The sequence below is a fragment of the Centrocercus urophasianus genome, unplaced genomic scaffold, assembly GCF_019232065.1.
Source record: "Centrocercus urophasianus isolate 14NV4802_14NV808 unplaced genomic scaffold, USGS_Curo_1.0 seq_16, whole genome shotgun sequence".
NCBI classification, from domain to species: domain Eukaryota; kingdom Metazoa; phylum Chordata; class Aves; order Galliformes; family Phasianidae; genus Centrocercus; species Centrocercus urophasianus.
In genome coordinates, this window is record NW_024884711.1 from 4833819 (window position 1) to 4850610 (window position 16792).

At 40.8% G+C, this 16792-nt stretch overlaps 1 protein-coding gene across 1 annotated transcript in view; it reads left to right on the plus strand.

Annotated features, from left to right (window-relative positions):
- The window catches only part of LOC122159683 (myosin VIIA and Rab interacting protein), a 176957-nt gene that overhangs the window by 73288 nt on the left and 86877 nt on the right, over nt 1-16792 (plus strand). Inside the window, exon 2 of the mRNA XM_042817472.1 lies at nt 7445-7666. Coding sequence (XP_042673406.1) covers nt 7445-7666 — 222 coding nt within the window. The remainder of the gene's footprint in view (nt 1-7444; nt 7667-16792) is intronic.

The window sequence follows — 16792 nt, forward strand, 5'->3', positions numbered from 1 at the left end:
TGAATTTGGATAACTGTCAGTGAGAGACTCATGGGTGCCACCAGCCTGCAAAGAAGGTATCACATAAGTATGATGGAAAAGACTGTACATTTTAGTAATATTTTCACTAATTTTTTGTTGTTCTTCTTACAGTGAACAATGCCTTGGTCTTAAGAATGCTTGTCTGTACTTATTGCTCTGGTACAAAAGGGATAAATAAGGTTCCTAGCTTCAGATGTCCTTCCGCTGCAAATCAGGGCCTGCCAGGGCAAACATGGAAGTCTCCAGTGAGAGAAGCATGGGGCCAGATGCAGTATGATGTGTGACAATTGGCAGGAGGAGTGCAGACAGATGTACTCGTTTCATGCTTTCATTTCCTCTGCTGATTGTGAATATACAGTTAGATACTTGGAGGAGAAGGGAGTTGTTCAATGTGACAAGAAATTCAGTTTTTGTCCCTTTAAATTAGATGTGCCTCTAACTCTGTTATTGTTTTTCCCCTCCTGCTCGATTACAAGGACAAAGAAGTCGGGATTGGATAGGTGACAACGTGCATTACCTTGAGCTGTGAAATGGTAAATAGGGACAGTGACTGATGCAGAAATAATGCATTTTAGAGGCTTTTAGAACTACACTTTGACTGCTGAATATGTAGGATAATGCTTAATAGATGTTGGGAATATAGAGAATAGATAGCTGTTAGGCTCTGGAGTTTAACAGGACAAATCAATAACTGCTTATCACAAGTAGTTTGTGCTGTCAGTTCAGTGCAGTTCTGTGGATTTCTTGATATCTCTGGAAATGATTTGGGAAGGACATTCAAAAACAAAATAAAATTCTGCTATAATTACCTTAGAATATGCAAGAAACACTGACATCAGTATTAGAAGGATACTATGAAGGTGGTAGAAAATGTGCTTCATGGAGAGCAAAATGACAATTATTGAGAGGAAATGAGATAGTAAATGTTTACATAAATATAAATCGCTGTGTAAAATGTGGAAGATAAAAAGCAGGGAAGGAATTAGAGAAAGGTAGTAAACCTCTAATGAGGTTTTACCAGGTTGTTAGGATGTTTGATGGAATAACATTGTTGAGTTACATTTTTGTACTCTAACATGAAGGTGTCTCAAAATACTAAAACAAACATTAAACAGAGCTATTTTGTAGACAGATCTGGGTGATGTGGCATGTACACATAACATTATAATCTAGATGAGAACTGGCTGGATGAGAAGGCTCAGACAGTGGTGGTCAGTGCCTGAATGGTTAGCAGTAGCATTGCGTCTTGGGGAGTGATAATGTAGCAGGGCTGATTTGGTTTAATGCCTCCATTCATGTTCTGGGCTGTGAGATGCATCCACATTCTTCAGATCCACAAACACCACTGAGTTGGCAGAGGGATCCTGAAAGGGTGGAAAAATGAACTGCTGGGAACTTCCTGAAAGGGCAGTACCAGGCCCTGTATTTTGAATGAAACAAGCCCATGCAGCAGTTTGGGTTTGGGATTGCCTGTCCAGTGATAAGTTCTTCAGCAGGCCTACCCGAGTACTCAGTCTACAGTAAATCAGGACAAGTTTTTCTTCCATTAGTTTTTCCAGTTGCTCTCTGGATCTCTGTTAACTTTAACATTCACTGTGCTCAGTGGTAAGCATCAGTACAGATATAATAATGCCCAGGATTTGACTTGGAGGTCCTGAACCTGTCCCAAATATCAGTGAAGCATCTCACTTCAGAACACCCTTCCTGTTTGCAAAGCAGTCTCTAACTGAGCTAGGAGGGTGGAAAGGAAAGAAAAGTTAGGTGTTAGAAATAAAGTCTCAAGACCTGGATATATCTCCGTGTGTTCCATGTGGCACTACTGGAACAGGAAGGCAAAGGGATCCTTACAGCACTGATTCTTGGAAAAGATCATTTCAGCTTTCATGTAGAGATCTCTGATGTTGCCAGAGCTTCCCAGACTATCTGCTCTGTAGCTTCAGACTTGCTTCTCCCTCCCTACTCCCCTTGTATCCAGAGGGTTTCAAAGCCCATCAGTTAAATGTTGTACAAAGTCTGTCCTCCTGTGAGAGCCAATTTGGCAAAAGAAAATGGGGTTAAATGCAATCTCTTGACAATTTAAAGGTTTATAGAGTGAGAGGAGGGAATTTAAAATAATACCTGTATACTGTTTATTTCATTTAACTACGCTCTGACATGTCAGTCATTTCCATTTGGTGACAGACACTGATTGACAGTGCTTGTGTCAGCAACAGAAAGGGAAACCTTAAAATTCTTGTCTGGCAGGCCCATTTCCTCATGTACTGTGCATGTGGATGCTGCTTCTGCTTTTTCCAGTGTGAGCATCACTGACCTTGCTGTCTTCATTCACACTTTGCAACCACTTAATGAGAGAAAAGTTGTTCCAGCTCCCATACCCACTAGTATTCACTCTGCATGTACAGTAGTCACTGAATCTTTACATCAGTTTTTAATGGCAGCAAGCTGTCATCCTAGGCCTTTTGAGTTAAGTGGCAAAGGCAAGACTTGGACAACAGTTTTAAGGAGTTTAATGGGACATTATCATCAGTTAATACATAGCGCCGTCTTGCTCCTACTTCAGAAAAGAGAGAGGACAAGAACAGTGGGAAGGTAAGTTTTGAAGGGAGTACCTAAAATGTTATAGAAATGAATAGCTGAAGGGGAAAGAAGTGCCTGAAGAGATACTAGTGAGGTAGTGGATAGAAGAATGCAGCTTCAGTTAGAATAACTTGACTCTGAAATATTCATCACATGCCAAGTATGATTGCAAGATACAACAAGTAGTTTTCTGATAACAATTCATGAGCCTCTTAATGCTTGAATGCTGAGGTGGTGCCCCCCCTCACGCCCAAAAACTGTTTTTTTCTAGTTCAGCGGGATTTTTAAGATTCTTTTTGCCTTTCTTTCTATCCCTGTTTCTGGTGCACTCCTGCTACCTAATCCTCCCTGTGGCTCTGCTGCTGCTGCTGGATGAATATCCGTTTGCAGATGAAAGGGCTGTGTGTTTCCATGGGTCCCCAGCTGCAAGGAGTGCGTTCTCATGTGTAGTAACGTGGTTTTCTGACAGCACCAGCAGCGTGTAGAATGCTGATAGGCATATGAAGTGTTAAATACACCGCGAGACACAACTGTGACTTGTGTTGATAGGTGCCTAGAAAAAAAACACTTTTTAGGATAATGAACTAATTTGGCATTTACTTCAAAGGCACGGTGCTCTCACTTGGCATGGCATTCACTTGGATATCCACTTCTAGGGAGAAAAAACACAAATCAGGGCTTATACTTCTAGCAGTGATTTTTTTTAACCTGTTTTTCAAGCATATCCCAGATTTCCTTCCAGCTTATTTTAACAGCATTATCTTAGTGTGGTGAGTTGGGGAGTTGTGTATCTCTGTTAATCTGGAACTTGCAGCTCCACCTGCTCCAGCCCTTGAGCAGTAAACGCAGCAACACCTCAAGGGAGGCACACAGAGCTTTGCAGGATTTCAGATTCCCTTATTGAAATACAAAGCAATTGCAGCTGTGGAGCTGTGTGAATATCGAACTGCGGCTCAGAGAAACAACAAATGCTCTTCTATGAGTATTAGCTGTAAATTTGTTGCCTGCAAGGATAAAACAGTGGAGAGGACTATATGGTCACTAATGAAAGATGCTGTAAAAATGTTCTTTCAATATACAGTTTCTTTGGAGCAAATGATTTCATTATTGCCACAGGGTGTTTTATGATTACAGCAGATACAGTTCACAAACCAGGAAAGCAAAATGTCATACTCACAAATGCAGTGGAAAATACACGTAGTGGTTGAAGAGAAGACTACTGATTCTCAGCGTGTAATAGCAAAATCTAGATCCAAACCAGTCTGTTAAAAAGTTTTCCTCACCTGACTTTTTGTGAGACTACATGCCAGAAGGAGTCTATTACTCGAAACATTGACTGAAATACTCATAAATTCAGTATTTGTTATGCAGATTAATTTGTACAGGCCTTTGGAAAATCTGAATAGGCATCTGTGTATTTTGGAACTTATAATTCAAGGCCGCGTTCTTTGACAGAATTAGTCTTGGTGACAGATGCGTTGCGTGTCCTTCTTCAGTTCTTATGTATTTAAAGGCAACGGGAGAAACACAGCCACTTGAAATAGAAAATGAACTCCAGTCTTAGATTCATTCACACAGCAGGAGTTCTCATCTCCTCAGATTCTCATTGCTGCATTGCACATAACAGTAATAGCTGTGTCTTCAGTTGTGACTTGAGTGATGGAAATCAGTTCTGTCATTTGTGGTTCCTTACATCTTCTTCCCTAGAGGTTTGCTGGGTTTTTTGTTGTTGTTTGTTTGTTTGTTTTTTGCATTGCCTTATTTGTGTGCATATTTTACACACCCATGAATTGCATTCCCTCCTTCAGTATACAGAGGGAATTAGATACATGGGAGCGCACACGCATTCACCCTCTTTGCTCAGTCCCTTCTCTTTGTCTGTGTTTTGTTGAGGAAAATGATGTTGCTTGGGTTGGAAAGGTGAAAGCTTGCCATGTAGATCCTGACCTGCCTCTTAGAAAAATTTGCCTCCTGTATGAGTGACTTCCATCCTCCTGTAAGTAAATGAGAGGGTTGGTGTCCTGGCTGCAGCCTTTTCATCCTTTCTTTGGACAATTGTTATGATCCTTTTTCTTGCATCAAGTCGTTTGAACGTCCTGCAGGGAAAGACGGGGGGTTTCAAAAGTGTACCTCAGGTACCTTGAACTTCACCTTGCACCTCCTGAATTTCAGCGCCGCAGGCTTTCAGGTTATTGAGGTTGAAGCTCACGTTTACCTTGCTGAATTCACGTGCAAGTGAGGTTTTTTAGGTATTGCTTAACCAGGCCCTGCTGTTCCCTTCGACCATGTAACTTACATCGAAGCAGGCAGATCCAGTTACATGCCAGTATTTACTTCACAGAATCATAGAATGGTTTGGGTTGGAAGGGATGTTTAAGATCGTCTGGTTCCAACCCCTGCTATAGGCAGGGATGCCTCCCTCTACACCAGGTTGCTCGAAGCCCCATCCAGCCTGGCACTGAATGCTTCCAGGGAGGGGGTGTGCACAACTTCTCTGGGCAAAGAGAAGTGTGTGAAGAGTAGTCATCTGGCTTCAATGAGAAGCCCTTTTGACTGTCCTTTTAGCTGTTGGACTTCTAATATAAACTAGAATACCCTTTGAGAGAGATAATATAAGAGGGGATTCATTTGTTAAAGCTGTAGATGAGAATCGCTTTCTTTTCTGTACCACCTGCTTTTTTGTGGAACTGAAGCTTTTTCTTTCATGCTTTTTCACTGCCTGCCTCCCCAGCCCAATCCTATTGACTTCTTACATCCGTAGGCCAATTTTGTTCCTGTTTTAACAGTGAGGCAGATGCCTTAATGATATTAAGGTTCTACCCCTGTAATGAATGTTGGCAGCTGGGTAGAGGAGAAAGATGTAATTAATGCCTGTGCTGATGAAAAGGCTGCAGTGTGTGCTCAGCTTTTTTTAGGTATCAGGCTTTATTAGCTGTGTTGTGAACAAAACTGCCTGGTTTTATACTGTGCAAGCATCGTTGTAGTGTTTTAGTAGGTGGCTTTGCTTGTGTGGTTTATCCTGCTGTATGTGTAAGAGTCCTAGGAAGGGTTCAAAACAAAGGGTTCAAAACACCACTGAGTGTGCAGGGTAGCACTACTCAGTATCAAGGAGTTGCTCATTCTGGGAGATAGAGGACAGAAATCTCTTCTCACTGCTCCTTCTGACTTCAGCTCCTCAGGTCTGATTGTCCCATATAACCAGCAGGATAATTCTATCCTTTTACACAAGGAAGCCAGTTTAACCTACATAATTCAGACGTTTCCTCTCATTGTGGTAACCTCCTGCATTTTTCACTTGTAATTGTCCTATAAAAATGTGCAGAAATAAGAAAAGTTTGCCATCTGAACAAAAGTCATAATGATTATTTGGTTGAAACTCTCTGAGGGTCATTTATTTGATTTCCAGCAGGTGGTCTAAGATGGCCAAGCCTTTGTGTTGGGAACAAACAGCAGGAAAATACCCTGGTTTTTGAAGCTCAAAATTTATGGAAGATTTGTATTTGGAATACAGTTAAATATGATGTATGCGTGAGTTCAGAAATTACACGCTTTAGAACACTACCTTAATTGCCTTTTAGACTTCAAGTTTGGAATAGAGCTGTCAGACTTTCATAAAATAAGCTGTCTGTATTTGAATTATGAACCTAAGGCAGAAATGGCAAATGAGAAGGTTTAGAGCCTACTCACGTGAGTCTTTTTAGCGTTCCAGGCTTGGCTCTTAATGGCATTTACAGATGATCTTGGTTGAATTTCTGAATAAGTACTCAGTAAGATTATTCTTTTTTCTTCCATAGCAAGCTGTTTAAGTGTCAATTTAGATGCAGGTCGCCATGTCATGACTGTGTTCCTGCAACTTGTTTCATCTCTTGTGATTCCTTTAGGGTTGCGGATTTTTTATTCAGACTTCCATGGTACTCCAGTCTTATAAGTGTTTCTAATCAACATTTAGAAATAGTAAGTTAGCTACCACTAACTCTGAGAAACAGAAAGAACGAATATATATATATACACACTGTTCTAGGCTTTTTCTACCATGATTTTCATTAACAGTGACTTTTTTTTTCCCTCTTAACATAGAGACTAGCTGTGAATGCCACTAACTGTCTACTTGCACAACTGTTTGTTCAGACTGTTATTTATTATTCATCTCGTGGAATAGATTGCCTAATTTGTAATAAATAAATAAATGCACTGTAAAATGGAAGACAACAAATTAATGAATGCCTCACGTAAAGTCTATCTTTTTCATAAATGAGCTCTTGTGTTGGAATACAGACAACTCAAGGGATTGGCAGACATTTTCAGAAACTTTGCAGTTGGCACAGTATGGGTCTTAACAAAGAAAAACACCCCTATCTCTCTTAAGAAAGAAGCATGTGATTAACTTCCTTGACTGGATTATTACAAATAATGAGGTAGATCAAAGCAAACTTAGTACTTTTTGTTGTCAAAACTATTGATCAGTAGTGTTTTTTATTACTGCACACCAAGTCCTTCGACTGTCATAGGCTGATTTGTGATTCACAAAGTGCTCTGAAAGCAGCCATGTCTTTTCAGATGCCATTAGGCCTTTGTGAAGCTGGAATATATGGAGCAGCAGCCTTGCTTTGCACAGGGTTCTGTTGCTGGAGCTGAGTGGAGGAAGGTAGTTTGCTCTGAGTCTCAGCTCAGAGTTTCTGTGGGTCAGAGAATATAGGAGCTTTTGCTTTGCAGTTCTGGGTTTAAAATATGCGTTTCTGACATTTATTTTACACCTGCAGGAGTTATAACAAGGGGAAGGAAGAGGACAAGGGAAGAGGAGAAAGGCAAAGATTTATACTTTTGTTTCTTTTTGTTGTTGTTTCAGCGAAATGAAGCAGAAGTTGGATGAAGAGGGTAACAAGTGCAGCATCCTTTCCAAGCAGCAGAAGTTCAACGAGCACTGCTGTATTCGCTGCTGTTCGCCTTTCACATTTCTTATCAACAGCAAGCGACAGTGTCAAGACTGCAAGTACAACATCTGCAAGAGCTGCAGCTCTTACCAGAAGAAGGAGAAAGCTTGGATTTGCAGTGTCTGCCAGCAAGCAAGGTAGGGACCTATTGTTCAACAACCTGTGGATAGCAGCTATGGCCTGAGCCACACTTTTCCCTGTGTGTGTCCTAAGTAGTTAAATGTGGTGGGATGGGACATGAAGTACCTGCTGATGGAGTGATTAATTTGTCCCTGAGATGTGATGTGCCTGTTTTTCTAGGGGTTAATTTGTTCTGAGAATGTTTGGCTACCTGTTGCATTTCCCAAGCTTATTTCTCTGGACTGATGAATCAGCACACACTAATTAGACACAGCTTGTACAGGGCTGTGATCTTAAATGTCTAAGTGACTAATGTAAGCTGAGAGCAGTTAATTGTTTTTCAACAAATCCACTGATAGGTGAGAGGAAAAGGAAAACTGTTGGTGACCAGATCATTCAGCTGCAAATGTGCTTTGGAGTGCTTTTCCTAATGCTGGCTTGTTGGTGGAGATGTTTTGAGCTCACTTGGGCAAATAACAGTACAAAACAGCAGGGCAACTTGTTATAATTCCTTATGTTTGTTAAAAAAATGCTACCAGGCTTGTGTTTGCAGATGGGTTTCTCTTTCACTCTTTTGAGGCTAACATAGCCAGCACATTTAAAGTCAGTATCAGGAAACCAAAGATAATCCAAGCAAATGTATAACAGCAGCAAAGGGACTGCTCCCTGGAGCATGACTGTGATAGTCACAGAACCATAGAATCACAGAATATCCTGATTTGGAAGGGATCCGGAGGGACCATTGAGTCCTCGTTTGATATTGCAGGCCAGGTACCAAAAACAGCTTCAGCTGCAGTGTTGTAACACTGACTCCAAAATTCTACTCGGTCAGGGTAGTTGAAATAGTTTGAACAGTTCAATTTTGAACATTGGTGACTAAAATAACTGAGCAAATGTGACAGAAATGGCTGGAGAACTGAGGATAAAGGCAAAAGTCGGATCACTTTCCAATGCTATAAAATATTCTTGTGTTTACCAAGGATTCATATTTGCTTCTCATCAACACCCACTTGAATGTTAAGCTTTCACATCACATTGTTGAAAGAAGTATGTGCCGTTTGAAACAGGCTGTTAAAATCATAGGGTTCCCAGGTGAGTGATTCTGTGTTTCCAAAGGCCAGCTATGAGCCCAAAGGGGGATGGACTCCCCAAGGCATCTGCTCCTCCTCTGCCTTTTGCCTAGGAAAACCTACTCCTCAACCCCTGTTGAGGAGCCAGAAGAAGGGCAGGAGCCTCTTTTCCAACAGTGCAGAGAGCCCGTGCTCATTTCTTTATTCATTCAATTATTTCATACAGCACCTCTTTCCTGTGCTTCTCCTGAGCTTATCCTTACAGGCAGCAGAACATGCAGCCAGGTTGTGAATAATGATGAATTGCATTTGAAATTGCTTTTTCATTGCCTCAGAAAAAAAAAAAAAAGAAAAAAAAAGTCTGAGAAGAATTTCCTTTTGGAAGAAAATTCTTGAACTGTATTAAAAGAATGCTATTTTTGACCCTCAAAGTCTTTGTTGTCTCATATCACTCACTTGTAAAGCAGTTATAAACATTTTCCTTATTCATGAGACCTGAGACTCAGGTTGATTTATTTTTCTGTGAATAAAGTAACATTGCTGCTAATCATTTTACGTCCATTAAACCATACAACTTACAACACATCTGTGCTGAGGAAGCTGGGGCTGGGATGTCCTGGTCTGTTTTTTGTTTGATTTTGTTTGAGGGAATGGGATTGTTTTGAATTATCTTTCAGTATTTCTTTCAGGGAAGAACCCTAGGGAACTAGCATAGCCTGCTGTGATTTACTGTCCCCTTTTCAGTGAGTTATCCATCTGGAGGAGCATGCACTGTGCTCTGCTGCTGCTCTCCAGGTTCTCTTTTTACATCTATTATTGTTTCCTTCAATAAGACAGCGCAAGTAGTGAAAGTGGTTCATTGTTCAGCTGCTGCTTCTCTGCACATCTGGCTATACCACAGAATGGATACCAGGCTAGAAACATCTCTGGGGACTGTGTTTTCAGGCTGTTCTTTTTTTTCCCCTCCCTATTTATTTTTCTTTAATTATCTAGTTAATTTTGTAAAGCTCTGCTATGTGGAAAGCAAAGAACTATGAACACTGACAGCTCTGACTTCATGCAGTGATTTATTTGTGCTCTCCAGCTCTGGTCTGCAGTAGTGCTGGATCACTCATTTTGCTTCTAGCATGTGTTTCAAATCTGTTGTCCTGTTCTCTCATGTTGGAATCAGCTTTTTGCTGTACAAAAGGCCGTAAAGCATTCTTAGCAAAAATTGTATTGTAAACCTTATATACACTAGAGCTTAGGTCTCAAGGTAGGTGAATTAAAAAACTGGTTTGTGCCTATAAGTAAGTGCAAAAAAATCTGAAAAATTCCTGTAAGATTTGGGAACCAGAACTAAGTCATGGGGATTGTTTTTGGTGGTTGTTTTTTTTTAAGTAGTAAGTTGCACAAGCATCGCTTGGGTTCAAATTTAAAACATTTCTGAAACCTCTGTCCTTATCTTTAGACCATTGTCTTCTCTGTAATCTTCCTCTAAAAGAGTGCCATTGACTTCTGCAGGCTCTAAGTATTTTCTTGGTAGATTCTTGCAGAGAGATGATCTTGACACAGAAGAAAATCTTCCATATTGAGTTATTCTGACTAGGCATGACCATAACAGAGATACATGTTCTGTGGAAGTTGATTTTCATCTTCTGTAGCAGAGGTCTACATTAAACATTCAGCAGAGAGCAAATATGCAGGTTGGCATTTGAAACATACAAAAATGTTTATAAAAATTAGGCCAAAAAGTTTCAATCTTGCTTCTTCCAAAGGTACTGAACTCCTCTACAAGCCAATGAAAATGTCGGTGCTTGCACTCTTTAAAAGCACTTTGCCTCTTGTCATGCATCTTTTAAGTATTACACAATTCAGCTCAGTTTAGAATCTCAGCTCTCAGAAATGTCTTTTTAACAGTCCATACAGCTCTTCCGAGGAGCTGAAAAACTTTCCTTTACTTTTCCAGTTTTCCACTTCTGCTACGCTTTCTGACAAAGGCTTTTGTTTTTAGAGCTACCTCTGATACCTTTATTAACATTCTAGTTTATTTTCTTTCTTGTGCGTATCTTTTAATTTCTAAGTATGTTATGATAAAATTTTGTATTATTAGTATCCATGTTTTATTTTGCATATGGAGCGCTTTCAATTCTTCCAAAGGTTTGCACGTTTCCCACTTAGACACACCATGATGGCTTGTTTAGGCAGCCGTGTGTACCTCTTACATGCTTCTGAATAGATCCCGGGTGCAGCTACTTTGCCTTTTGAATTAACAGCTAGTACCAAACGGGTTCTTTCCTCATTTATTAGCAGTTGGGCATGGTTTCTGTTTTCCAAATCAAAAGGAATCTTATTGCAGAGCTCCCACTAGGGATACTGTACAGTTTAACTCTTGCACTACTACTAATGTTGTAAACCCTTAAAATGCATGTTTTTTTCAGATTTTCTAAACCAATCACATTGTACTACTAAGCTGTAGGAGACAGTTCCTACAGATCCCTTAGAAATAAGGTACACAGACATCTATGAGCTGTTTACCTTTCTTTACTTTTTCACAACTCTCCAGCATTCTAGGTTCCCTTCTTCTTCCCTTCTCACCATTTATTAGAAGATCTCCATCTGTGTGGTGAGTGGGAATGTGTACATCTAATATTTTCATACCTTTTCATCCATCTGTTGTGTAATTCTTTTGCTTGTTCTCCAAACCCTTACTCAGATGATGAGAGTCCATCACCTGGTGGCCTCTTGGAATTAGGCTTTGCCTGGTCTGCAGAGCAACACTGTTCTGTTCCACGGAAGCTGCCTTGCTGTTTGTGATCCTTTCTAATGACAATGAGTAACACACAGAGACCCAAATGTTCCTTCTGTCTTTAATGACGCTGACTTATGAAAAATGTATTGATGCTGCATAAACTCAGACTTCATAAATTAAAAGTAGTAGTCTGAGCAGCTCAAAATGGGTCCCAAAAACTGTCACTGTGGTTGCTTGCGAGACAGATTTATTTGAGTGTATAAGAGAACTGGATTTTTTGTTTTTCACATTTCCAATATTGGCTCAACTTGCTATGCTAATTTGGCTGCTTCTATTATTTATCTTCATAGAGTCTCAATCCAGAGTTATTTTTGCATGTTCTTTACGGCACTTTCTTTTGAGCTAGCTTGTAACCAGACTCTAGCAATTAGCATCAGTAGCAAATCTAATTGTCTTACTGGAACTTGAAAATGAATTAGATTAATTAGATATGCATTAGCTTTTTAAAATATACATTACAATGAGAATTAAGGACAATTAACGTCAAGTCTACCTGCAGCATCCAATACATTTGTCTCTGACTAATGTACATTGGAAATAATACTTCACAATATAAAAACAGAGCAGTGCTTCTGATGATACAAAAATTTGGCAAGGCCTTGGGATGGTACTTGAAAAAACACAGTAGTTCCAGTTAATAATTGAACTTTATATTTGTTGATACGTTTAGCTGTAACAAAACAGTTGGTTCCATGGCTTAGTTGTGGAGAGCTAATTAAAGTGTAAGGCTGCTTAGCTAAACTTGTTTTGTGCCCGAGCAGGCTGAGCCATCTGCTGAAAAGAAGCTGAAGCTCGTTTTATATATTCTGCTATCAGCTGCAGCTTTGTGTGTACCTGTGTGAGAGCTGGGTATTAGGGACCTCCATGAGGTCCCTGTCTGACAGTTGAGATACAGAATTTGGAAGCCGTGACTTTGTCATGTAAATGTGTGTTTTTCATTCTGAGGTAGAATTGCATAGGGACGTTGGCTTGGAGTGTGGAAAAGCAGAAAAAGTAATGTTTTGGTTCTGATTTTGCTGGGTTTTATTGGTTGATTGGCTGGTTTTTGTTGTTGCTGTTTTGTTTGTGTGTTTTTATGTCCTCTAAATGATTCCAAGCATATCCCACATAAGGGATTTACTAATTTTAAGTAGCAGTGAAAGTTGTTTTCCTCAGCTGCACGTATTTGTAGAAATTGATGCTATTCATTCCAAAAATGCCTGCTGCTCTACTGCAATATTCTTCCTCCTCCTTCTCCTGCCATTATTTCTGGTTTATAACCTATCTCTTTGGCTCCTTCTGCTTACTGTGAGTTGATACTCTCTCTGGAAGCTTGTGGAAGCATCACAGAGGATCACAGATGCCAACTACTTCTGCTTACGGCATCCATGAGAGCAAGGGCAGTATCTTGTGTTTTGCACAAGTGCCAGGAACAGTCTTTGGTTTATTCATTTGCTCCATGGCTGAGGAAGAAAAGGGAGGGGGAGGGATGTGCAAATTGATTGTTTTGACAGGTTGATCTGCTGTTTGTTTTTTTTCTATTCTGATCTGCCTTAATTATTTCTGAAGTACACACAGTGAGCAATTTCAGTTCTGCTGGCCAGAATAGAGCTGTACTTGCATAACGCAACCAGTGCAGTGCTGCACTCAGTCTGAAAAAAAAGTAAAAACAGAATCGGGCAGGAGAGTAGAAGAGAGGTTTATTGAAACAGCTGAATAGAAGTGTTAATTTGGTGATCTTTGCTAGCTCTGAGTAGCTTGGGGAGTGAGAATGCAGCTGAGCACCCAAAGGAGGACTAAGCTGTGTTTTAGGAGGTGTGTGTTCCAGTTTTAGGTGTTCTCGTCCCTCAAGCTTTCCTTACGTGCAGAATGGATTTAATGATGCAGAGTTTTTGGAGGTCAGTAGTTGAAATGTTAAATCCTGTGGTTGTGAAGTGCTGGATATTAACAATGTACTCTTATTATGGAAGTTTCTTGCAGTCAGCTTAGGTAAAACCTTGGCTTCGTGCATCCCATTTTCTGGTCTCTGTCAAATGACAACTAAGTTGAATTATTATTTAAGGTGGAATAAAATTTCAGTTGTTAAGTCTTATTATGCCCAATTACCTCTTTCCATCATAAAACACATGTAATAAAGAAAAAATTATGCTGTGGCTGGCACTTTTAAGGAACCTTTAAGTGGAGCAGAGTAGACTTTCAAGTAGACATCTTTAAATGACTGATATAAAAATTTGCTGCCTTATTTGACACATATTTGGTTCCATGAGCATGCAATTGCTGAGTCTTCAGGTTTTCTCCTGTGCAACTGTCAAGCTTTGGGAAAGCTCAGAAGTCAGCGACCTGCTCCGGCTGCCTCTGACTTTGCCACTTCCAAGAGTGAAGTCAGGCCTGGCCTGTGCTTTGCTGGTTCTGTATGGGCTCTTTGCTCTTTTTTGGAAAGTCTGACCGTAGAGATGCTGGGTTTGTAATGTTTTCACAGAATCACATAATTGTAGGGGTTGGAAGGGACCTCCAGAGATCATCGTGTCCAACCCCCTGCCAAAGCAGGTTCCCTACAGTAGGTCGCACAGGTCGGCATCCAGGCAGGTCTTGAACATCTGCAGAGAAGGAGACTCCCCCACCTCCCTGGGCAGCCTGTTCCAGTGCTCCGTCACCTCACCATAAAGAAGTTCCTTTGCACATTTGTGCAGAACTTCCTATGCTGCAGTTTCCGGCCGTTTCCCCTTGTCCTATGTCCACACACTGCTGAAAAGAGTCCGTCCTCACCATTCTGCCCCCCACACCTCAGATATTTATAGACCTGGATCAGGTCCCCTCTCAGTCTTCTTTCCTCAAGGCTGAACAGACCCAGTTCACTCAGCCTTTCTTCATAGCAGAGATGCTCCAGGCCCTTCACCATCTTCGTGGCCCTCCGCTGGACTCTTTCCAAGAGATCCTTGTCTTTTTTGTACTGGGGAGCCCAGAACTGGACACAGTATTCCAGATGAGGCCTTACCAGGGCAGAGTAGAGGGGGAGGATCACCTCCCTCGACCTGCTGGCCACGCTCTTTTTAATGCACCCCAGTATGCCATTGGCCCTCTTGGCCACAAAGGCACTTTGTTTTGTAGGCCCAGTGTGAGTTAAAAGAGCAGGGCATCAAGCAGGGAGTTCTCTGCAGTGAAGGAAGAGTATTCTCCCACCTTAGGAGTGCTGTGTAGCTGTTATTTACACTGCTATCATAAGCCCCTCTGTTATTACAAGCTATATGTGAAGGTTGTTTCCACAGTCCACAAGTAATTCAGATTCTTTTGTGCCAAATTATATTTTTATTCCCCTTCCTGTGGATCCAAGACCCTCTGTGGCTCCTGACTGCTTTTTCCTTCCAAAAGATTCATCCTATTAGCTGTGAACAGCTGCCCACTTGTGTGGGCACCCTCAGAAAACACTATAAGTGCTATGGTTTGCATCAGTTTTCTTTTCTTGGTGATAAAATTGGAAATCCTCCAAACTTACAGCCACCAGCCCTGAATGGCAATAATAAACACGTCTTTCCTCTAGCTAATGTGCTTTGCCATCAGGAGTGGTATCCTCTTCAAAGGTTCTTGTCACCAAGGAAGTTAAAATTAAATTTGTTGCTTTGAAAAAGCTTAACCACACAAAAAGCAAATCCCTCATGCTTTTTTTCTTCAGATACATCTCTCACCTGAAATAGATACTGAAGCGCTCGCTGCCCAGTGTCTTCAGTAAGAATCTGTGAGACCAGGCATTCACAGATTTCAGTAAAGCATCCTGCTTCTGTGACCTGGGGGAAAAGAAGGGTGGAAAAAGCAGTTCCCTGGTCTTTCTGCCGAAAACAAGAAATGTTTTCTAAATTTTACGGGTTTCTGTAAAATCTTTTTCCAGACACTGAGTTGGCATCTGGCTGTGGAGCTAATTATGCTTCTTGCATCCTTCCACCACAACTGCTTGCAAAATATGTCACTACTGTTGTGGATGATGAAATAAATGATAATGCCTGTAAAGCTGCCTCTTCTGGGACTATATTTCCTACCCTTTTCTACCCCGCATCACATGTGCATCTTCTGCTGTAGCTTTCCAGGCAAATGTCTTCTTCATTCATTCAATCTTTGTGAGTTTGTAGACAACCCTTATGTTTATCTTGTATCCACAAGTAAAATAATTCTAATGTGGGGGAAAATCATCTGTGACCTAAAGCTGTCCTTGAGTTGGCATCCTCATTCCTCATTCATTTCAAGTTGTTGTACTTTTTTTTTTTTTTTTTTTTTGCAAAAACAGCTTCAGAGATGAAGATTGGATTTTGACAGAGTGCCTAAATAAAAGCCTTCTAAAACTAAAACACTGTTGAATTAGCTGATTGATCATAGCGAAAGAAAACTTTTTGCTCAGTATTCGATTTTCAGCGTGTTTAGGAATTTCTCTGATAAAATGTTCTCTTCAGAAAACTGTTTTAGTTAAAAATGACAGTTCTTCACAGGCACGTGCCTTTTTTGACTGTAAAATGATGAGGTCCAACAGAGAAATTCTGAAAAGCAGCCTGTGAAAGAGAGATCACAGGCTTGAAATATGGGAGCTGAGATTGAAACCTCTCCTTGGTATCTGGCGGGTCAGTTTGTTTCCCAGCATTGAACATTTGTTGTAAAATCTGTCTGTTTGTGGAGCTGTTTTGTCAGTCCCCTTACTTAGGGGCTGTTCTGTGACCAGGGGATCTTGCTTCATGTCAGGGAAGTAACCTTTGGAAGGTACAGGGATGGCCTCTGCTGCTCTAGCTGTGGTACTGATTACCCTAATCATTTTCTTTTTAGATTTAATAGGCTGTAAAGCTTGTTGCTGGTGAACGATGTCACTTGGCAACATGTGCAAGTTGGATGTCCTCGGTGACTCCTTTGCCCACCGATGTGCAGGCTGAGGGGTGCTTCTCCACACCTCAGCATAAGGGAGATTTCCTTCTCTTTTCATGAGGCTCCCATGAGATAATTAGTAGTACATGGAAGTGTGGGTTTGTTTGATTAAAAAAATAGTCTGTTCTATCACCTGTCATAGTCTGAAGTTGTGCAGGAGGTTAACAGGATAAAGAAGGCAGCATGGTTCACGCAATCTTCAACTGGTGGGTGACAAATTGACGTGTGTTTTCCAGGCTGGTCAGTGTGGCAACACACTGGATAGAGGCTGGAACATAGAAGTTTGAATGCTTGTGTGATAGAAGAGATCGTGGGAAAGCATGCATCGGTAGTCATAGTTGTAACTGTCTCACTGATGTGTTTGCAGTGCTTCATAACATAGGGGACTTCTTAGGTTCTCCGTA